General features: G+C 40.6%; 1 protein-coding gene across 4 annotated transcripts; it reads right to left on the bottom strand.

The window, feature by feature from the left end:
- Nucleotides 1-248: 248 nt before the first annotated feature.
- BLOC1S6 (biogenesis of lysosomal organelles complex 1 subunit 6) lies at nucleotides 249-8159 on the bottom strand. 4 transcript variants are annotated; one of them, XM_034783897.1, is made up of 6 exons: nucleotides 8006-8159; nucleotides 7559-7652; nucleotides 6880-7024; nucleotides 5524-5611; nucleotides 4117-4203; nucleotides 249-3366 (listed from the first exon to the last, which is right to left on the bottom strand). In XM_034783897.1, exons 2-6 carry the CDS (start codon nucleotides 7629-7631, stop codon nucleotides 3247-3249), a joined length of 513 nt encoding a protein of 170 aa, XP_034639788.1. In that variant the 5' UTR covers nucleotides 7632-7652; nucleotides 8006-8159; the 3' UTR covers nucleotides 249-3246. The 4 variants fall into 4 exon arrangements, with proteins under 4 accessions (XP_034639788.1, XP_034639790.1, XP_034639789.1 ...); XM_034783899.1 differs by having other exon boundaries at nucleotides 6880-6970; nucleotides 8015-8150; XM_034783898.1 differs by having other exon boundaries at nucleotides 8015-8148.
- Nucleotides 8160-8904: the final 745 nt, after the last annotated feature.

The following is an 8904-nucleotide window of genomic DNA, read 5'->3' as shown; positions in this document are numbered from 1 at the left end:
AAGACATGCACCTGATGTGCATTAGTAGTTTAAAAAGCAAATTGGATACTTGGGGCAAGTAATAAAATAAAAGCCTTGTATAACACACAAGTTGCAACAATTTAACAGTATGGGTTTCTAAAAAGATAGTTAAATTGGTTGCATCCCCCTAGCATAGCAGGTTCACATTTATACCAATAAAAAGATGGGTATCAGTACAGATTTTACCAAAACACACTTGATATAAACAAGTAATCAGTATAACTGCATACACAATATGGGGTTGTATTGATTTAGAAATCAAGTTACAAATCAGTCCAACTTTGTGTTTAGACAATGTCCACAACACATGCAATTATACATCTTCAGAGTGCTTCACATATGTTAATCTCAACAGGTTTGTGAGGTAGTCAAGTAGTATGATCCCCATTGATGCAATTGAGAAAAAGACACCCCAGCACACACACTCTTACCATAAGGATGATGGAAAAAACTAATTAGAATTTTACTTGCTTATAAAAGGAAAGTTTCTTGCTCCAGCCTAGTAGAATTTTACAAGGTTGAGCTCTAGAAAAAATGGTTAGGTTGGATGTTTCCTCTCTCTCTCATATTGGTTTAACTGCAACAGGACAATTTGAAAAAGAAAACCCCGTCCATTAATAAAGAGATTTTACAGAAGTCTGGGCAAAAATTATTACATTCCCTGTGAAGATGCAATTTTGTGAGGCATAATTCTCTTTTCGACAGGATCTGAGTTACAGCTCTGACTAGTAGCTTTTTTTTTTAAATTTCTATGTAACCAAAGTTATATCAAATTCCACACTTTTCAACGTTTCCATTTATCCTATTTACCCCACTATATCAGGGGTCTTTGTTTAAAAAAAAGTCTCAGTTACTTATTTGCTGCTTTTTTCCTTTTTGGCAGTGGATGGATGTCCAGTACGTTTTTACTTTTCCTCTCTCCAAGTGCCATTGAGGTTCTTCAATAAAGCACGGTCAAGTTAACTTTCTTCAACAGATGACAAGTTAATCCAAAATGATGAACCATGTAAATTGCTTACTCATTAATTTCAATGTTTGGATTTCTCTATTCTGCATAATAGAGAACAATCACAATTTTTTTAAACAATTCTTCACTATTAGAAAGCTACCATAGCCTGAAACAATGCATTTTTCCCCTCTACTAGGGAGCAAAAAAAAATGTTTAGCAGAGGAAGTTAATTTTGATTTGGATGTGTGACTGACGCATCTAGTTTCCTGCTATAAAAATAGTTCTTATTAAAGTATATTTTCAAAATGTAATTGTGCAATACATTTAATTACAAAATAAAAAAAGAGGTTAATATTTAAAATTACTTAATTTATTTACACTGTTTCAAAAACGGATTTTAGCATTTTTGTACATATTGTTTTAGAAATGCATTAAAAAAACCCCACACGATATAGGTCAACAATTCTCCTGCAAAGTCAATTAAAAAAAGACAAACAAAAACACCTGCCTGAATTTTTTTAATCTATTATTGCTACAAGTATCTACTTAATTACTGCAACTGAAAAATTGAGAGAGTTTTGTCCCCTCACCTCCTTGTTTACACTATGAATTGGATGGCACTTTACAAAAGTTTTGCTATTTCCCTGTTTGAGAAGGTCATTCACATAAGAAAAAGGAAAACCATTTAAAAAAATAAGAAAATTTAGTTGTAACATCATAAATATTGAGGAATCAGGGCAGGCGTACGTAGCATTTTAAACTACTTTTAATTATTTTTTAAAAACCAATTCGATTTCAAGTTGGCGTCCCTTTAAATGTCTTGCCATCCATTTTTATAAATAGCTTACACAAAGTTTACACTTAATCTTACTTACTTCCTGATAAGCAAGTCAGCTCAGATGACAACATATATTTTACTAATATTGATTCAAAAGGTACAGATGTAAAATAACTACTTTATCTAGACTGTTAAACAGTGTATATATTCATTTGAACAGAAGGCTGTACCAAATTCTATAAGAAAACAGTTACACATTCAGAGAAGTTGTAGTTAATCCCCACCCCACATTCACTTAAGAGCATCCCCGATACAATTTTTCAGTACAAGTTGTCATCAGCACTGGTAAAAAAATTTAACCATGTGAAGCAGTTTCTCTCATTTAAGTCTAAGAGTTAAAACTGGGTCAATTGCATGAAATAATATTACACTGCAAGAATTTTTCCTAAAGATGTAAATGAATTTAAAATAGTGTCTATTACATAGAAAGCAATGAAATCTACAGCTTTTGAATCCTTTGAGATCTGTTTAACAATACAACTGACTTGGCTTCATAATCTCCCTCTCTAACCCGTACCTTAGTTTCAATTACTTTGGTCTGAATCACGGCCATCCAAGAAAGCATTTATCCAAGCACAAGGGCTGGCAATTCCATTATAGATTGTACCATGCATGCATTAGTTATGCCGATCTTAATTTAACATGTTTTTCACATTCATCCTGTTGGGCTTGGGGAATAGTCAGAGGTGATCATCTCAAACCATGTAGTTATAAGATCCAAGGAAGATTGCTGAAATAAAGGGAGCTTCACCCAAATAAACTGGGGCCATCAGCCTAAGTGTGTGGAGGGAGTGGGGGGAGGAGGGAAGAACGGAGGAAAGAGTCCCAACATAAGGAGGTCATTTGTACTTCTCACGCATGATCAGTAATATCATATGGCTTTAACACTCAGTTATATAGCAATTGGGGGAGGGAGATCCACTATACCTAACTGGCACAGATATTTGTGACCTGTGGACTCAACAAGAAGACAAAGACATCTGAATTGAAGCAACCTCAGAAGGGTACAGAGCTGCGGATGTCCATGGATCATAACTGAACTCCCAAACTGCACCAACCACATTCAACATTTTGTCTGAAAGAATACACAGCCTACTATTTCTTATCCAATATTTCAAACATCAGAAAAAACAAATGGAAAATTAACAGATATGTAATTAAAATTATGACATTTAAATTCCTCTGCATATATCAAAACTAAATTTACATTATGATTAATATCAAACAGCATAGCATTAGAAAAGAAGGCATCCTGAATGGCTGAAATGGAAAAGCGGCAATTTACCAACTGGTTCTTAGCATTCTGGAGTTTATAATACTGTACAAGAGACTCTTTCCCCAGTAACAACTTTAGCTCACCAGTATAACAGAGTCTGCCTTAACAAGTCCATAGAATTTAAAAATAATTAATTTGGACAAGCTGATGTATGCTCAGCTTTCATGTCCTTCTAGCTGGTTTTGCTGTTAACTGTTTCTCTCTTTCAAGTTCCTTCTCACGTTGCTGTTCTCGTTCTAGTTCTTCTTTCTGTTTCTTTTGCTGCAGTTTGAGAGCTCTTTTCTGAGCCAGAAAAAAAAACAAAGTTAATCAGAAGCTCTGTGGTTTTTGGAACCTAACTTAAATGCAAGACATATGCACACATGACTGAGATCTTGCCAAAACCCTCTCAGGCCCTCTTAATCCAGTGGACCCCGCCCTCTTTCTTACTATCTTCTTTCCCTGCCTTTTACCCCAGGCTCTGCATCGTGATGATGTATTTAGGGGAGGGACGAACTGGATTCCTCCAAATCCCACTATCACTGCTCTTTAAGAACACCAGAGGAGTATATACTATGCAAGTTGTTGCCTCCACAGAGGACTTAATTTTTTGCTGGCTAAGGAGTAAGGGACCAAATTTAACAGCTGAATGAAGTCAAACATGCTATATACAGCAGCCCACCAGGTTGGTAGAAGTTATGCCATTGTTGGTGTTATACTAAAGGATGGAGAGGCAGAAGAAATTCTCAGCCTCAGCTTTTAGACAGAATCTAGCTTTTCTTAATAGTTCAACATCACCAGTGATGCTAGCATACAAATATATTTTAACATAAGGAAATTTAAGTGAAGGTTAAAAACAGCCATGGTTAGTTTCAATGCCATTGGAAATATAGCGTAAACAAGTTTACACAAAGAGAGGGGATATAAAGAACCAGGTTTTTCTTACAAATTCCTAATGTATTAAAAATACTGATTAAGAGTATGTGATAGTATGCTGTTAAAATTCTACATTGATAGGCAGTGGAAACAAGGAAGCAAACTCACTCCACTCACTTTTAACTTTGATGTCTTTTCATGGAGCATCATCATCTCTTTTCTAATATTCACTAGCTTGCTGTGATAATGTTTAGCTTCTGAAAACTTTAAAAACACAAGACAGTGGAATAGTAAGATTCAGTGGATCAAAATGTTTCTTAGTCTGGAGTATAAAGCTATGCCCTAAAACAGCAACTTCAAAAACAGGCTGAAGACCAGTCAGTTTGAGACTGGCTTGAATATTTTAGGGTCTTAATTCTAAACATTTAAAACAATTTTAATATAACTACTATGTATCAAAGGGTACAGATGACTATAATTATGTAAATATTCATTAAGGTAGAAGAAAGCATTTTATCACTTGCATGCATGCTCATTAGTTTTCAGTTTTATATCCCAAAGTGCCTGAAGCTTAGCAAGTGCAAGTCGTAAAATTCAAGCTCTTATATGGTTCCACACTTAATTAATTCTCAAGCCTACCTTATAATTTCCTAAAGTTCTTACAAACACAAAGTTAGCTTCATATGTCACAACTGCATATGCAATTTCTGTAAGACACTGTCATTTGCCTTAAACTATGGCAATCATGAAGTACAGCTGTGAATTTTTGTTGTTGTTGTTAGAATATTCCCTCAAGTTACCACTAAAACTCAAACTCAAAAAATATGCAACTAAATTAAAGGACCAAATGCTGGTCCCTGTGCACAGCCTGAGTAAATGTACGAGAGTGAACCAGAATCCTTCCACCAACCTGAGGAATAGGACACAGAGTACCATGGGTACCCAATGGCTGCTCCTGGAGCCTCAGTAGCATATGCAATCTTTATGCACTGATTTTGGCTTCTAGATTTATATAGCTGGTCCGACTGTCTATGCCTGCTAATCCCTCATCTGCAGGCCAGTAAGGGTATGTCTACGCTGCAATAAAAGACCCATGGTAGGGCCGCAGAGGCTTGGGTCAAATGACTTGGGCTCACAGGGCTTGGCCTGGTGGCTATAAAATTGCAGTGTAGACACTTGGTCTCGGCCTGGAGCCTGGGCTCGGAGACCCAGTTAGTGGGCAGGGTCTCAGAGCCCAGGTTCCAGGCCAAGCCCAAAAGTCTACACTTCGATTTTATAGCTTCACACCCCACGCATTGCAAGCCCACATCAGCTGACCCAGGCCAGAAGCTGCCATGTTGCAGGTCTTTTATTGCAGTGTATACATACCTGTACAGACTTGAGCAGTCCTCCATGTTCTCATCTTTCCATTTAACAGAATCATGTTGGTTCTGTTGTATTTTCCAATTTACAAAGAACAGACTTATTGATGTAATGATTATTAGTAGTCTATTTATAACATTTTCTCTGGGGATGAAAAACAATACATGTACATATAAATGTTTTTGTTAAAACATAGGCAAACTTATAATAGAATACACTTACCAAAGCATTGATATCAAGAATGGAATTGCATTCTCTGAATTTTGAAATTTCTTGCTCTAATGTGTCTAGTAACACTACTTGATTCTGTCTGAAACAAAAATACAAAGACTTTAAGACACACATAAGAAGTCAGATTAAATCAGTGGTTCTCAAACTGGGGCCGCCACTTGTGTAGGGAAAGCCCCTGGCAGACTGGGCCGGTTTGTTTACCTGCCCCGTCCGCAGGTCCGGCCGATTGCGGCTCCCACTGGCCGCGGTTTGCCACTACAGGCCAATGGGAGCTGCTGCAAGCAGTGGCCAGTACCTCCCTCGGCGAGTGGGAGCTGCGATCGGCCAGACCTGCAGATGGGGTAGGTAAACAAACCGGCCCGACCCACCAGGGGCTTTCCCTACACAAGGGCGGCCCCAGTTTGAGAACCAATGGATTAAATAGACTATGTTGGATTTATTAAAAAGTACTCACAATTTTGAGTTTTACTACTGTTCTCTTCACTGAAATCTTAACATACTGATTGTTAATGAGGATATAATGCCAGAAATAAGTTGTATAAAAAATCAACTTTCCAAGAGAATTTTTTCAGATTAACTATTTCGTTTGTACTAAATAGTTTTTTCCCCCATATTAGTAGATGAGGAATAATCAGGAAACCTACAGAAATAGATAAAGGAACTGAGTCTTTGCAGATTTTTTTTTTTTAAACTGACAATTAAATGAATTCTAATTAAACAGTTATAAAGGACTCTACTATCTCTCTTCCTGTAACTAAAATGTTCTTGTGCACTATCTGAAAAATTCTAAGCACAGCAAAGACATTTGCTGGAAATCCCAACAGTGTCTTAGAGCAATGCACACAGAGGGGGACCCTTATAAATGTTAAGCAATGAAACAAAGCAGTGTATGCTAATTAAAAGTAGAGTCTGGGAGTTTCATACCTGCAAGAAAAAACTTAAAAATATATTTCTTGCAATCACCGTTTCAACAGAACATCTCAAATGCTGGATGTTTTTCTCCAAATAAAGTTGTACAACACAAGGTTACATTTCTCCAGAAAAAGAATGCGCACTTAGAAAGTTGATGTGTCTTTTGCTGTGACTGGGTGCATGGATTTCAGTGCTTTAATTTTAAAACTGTCCATCTTAATGGCTGGCAATTTTTTTAAAATTATACTTATAATCTGCAGAATATACACTCATTGTTCAAAGTGCTGCATTCAAAGCACAGAAAAGTCTATTTTATATGTAAACTATACTACAGGAAAATATATTCCACTTATACAGAAGAAGGGAATTTGACTGAAGAAATTCTAGAGAGGAAATGTATGTATTAGAAAGAGTTGCTTTTTTCAGTTTGCTTACGTGAGCTCTTGGAGGGCTAGTTTTGATCGCTGAAGATCAGGTAAATAATGAGAAATCAATCCTTCAGTTAGTTGCTCCACAGCTTTCTTATCTATAATAGCCAAATCTTCTATTAGTCCCTCATCTGGAGATGCCTCACAGGAATCTGTAACAAGAAGTAGCAATCTTAAACTGCTAAGAACTATTGCAATCCCTTCATCTGTTAGTACTAACGGATTTCCTATTTTGAAATAAAAGTTGGGAGTCTCAGCAATGGAGTGTAAATTGCAGTTCCTTGCACATCAAGTGAGCAATGCTCCTTTCACCTCCCTACATGATGAGGTTTCAGCTGCAAAATCATGCCATGACAGAATACAGCAGACGGGTGAGATTTCAACAAAAACGTACACTGTGCATACAAGCCGCTCTAAATCAAGTAAACCAATTCAGACGTGCCACATGCTCTTCCCTCACAGAAGTCAAACATACACAAGAAAAGGAAGCATGTCCACTTGAGTGCAGCTTCCCGAGTTCAAATTCCCAATTTGGACGCTCAAACGTTAGAGAAGAGCCAGGCAAAAAAGACCCCTCCACCCCCAATCTCCCTGACAAGAACAACAAGGTTTGCACGATACGATACAGGGGCCGCCGCGATGCTAGCGATCAGTAGCCGAGCTCCGTGCGGCCGCTGCTCACATACCCAGCGCGGGTCCCGTCTGCCCCGGGGCGGCGGCCTCCAGCAGGAACCCCTCCTTCCCCTCGGGATGCTCCATGGCGCTCCTCGCCGCTGCCAGCTGAGGGCACAGAGCGACAGCAGCATGAGCGCGATCCCCGGCAGCCGCTGCCTCCTCCCGCGGGGGGGCACCGAGGCTCCCCGCCCGGCCGGCTGCGCGCGGCCCCTACCCCGGGGCAGAGCCCATCGCTCGCGCCCCGCGGAGAGAGGTTGGTCCGGCCGGAATTTGGCTGAGGGGCGGGGCTCCACAGGGCTCGGCCCGCCCCTAGGAGTCGCGTGCGGCGCGGGGCAGGCCCCGGTGTCTGGTGGGAAGCGGCTCCTCGGCTAGACCCTGGAGGGCCTGGCGCGGGGAGGGCGAAGCGGGCGGGGAGAAGCTCTCAGCAGACCCGGGAGCGCAGCGGGGGCTGGGCCCACCTAACGCGCCTTCGCGTATTGTGGGGTGGGGGCAGTCCGGCACCGCGGCGCTCCGACCCGCTGAGGCAACCGCGCCTCGGCCCCTCCTGACCACAGAACCCGACACAGCGGTTGGGCTCGGAGAGGGGAACCGTCCACTCCCCCGGATGTAGATGGGAGCCGAGCCCGGAAGTGACCCCGCTCCCAGAGAGGTAGTCAGTCACCTGACGCTGCTGGTTGCTAGGACGGGAGCCTTAGCAACAGCGGGAGATGGGGTGGTCCAAGGCCCAGCCCTAAGCGTGGGTGTCGCCTGTCACTACAGCAGATGCAGTGTTCAGACACATTGAGTTTCAAGTTGACGGTATCGCAGGTCTTGGGGAAGGTCCAGTTTTCAAATGTCAGCAGCACAGTCCTTTGCTGTACAGCCCTGTACGTGAGCCTTGCAGGCAGCCCCTCAGACTCCATTTTACTGCAGTGGAAGCTCAGGATGCTCTGCCCCCTGGAAGACGAAGCAGTGGAACCATCACAGACCTCCACCTAGAAACGGAAACAAACAAAGTGCAATGGGGAATAGAGAGAGTCTTCTGAATCCTTTATTTTCTTAGTAGACGGGGATAGGTTTCTATGGCTTCCTCTAAAGCAGTGGATACTCAGACAGTGGTTCAGGAGCCAAATTAGCAATCAACATTGCCCAAAAGAGCCACATTAGTATGAATGACAGGGGAAATATTTAGGTTTTTATATATTCTCACAGCAAATAAGTTATCAACTTACATTAGTAACTTGGTGTAATTGGTTAATAACAGTAAAAGCATCCTGATTTGTTAATAATTAAAATCACACCATGTTTTAATATCATGTGTTGCAAAGAGCAGCAGGAGACATATTAAAGAACCACTTGTGGCTCAAGACACAATCTG

Source organism: Trachemys scripta, chromosome 10, assembly GCF_013100865.1.
Source record: "Trachemys scripta elegans isolate TJP31775 chromosome 10, CAS_Tse_1.0, whole genome shotgun sequence".
Taxonomy (NCBI): Eukaryota; Metazoa; Chordata; order Testudines; family Emydidae; genus Trachemys; species Trachemys scripta.
Note: the sequence above shows the minus strand (reverse complement) of the source record. Positions and strands in the feature narration are given on the sequence as shown.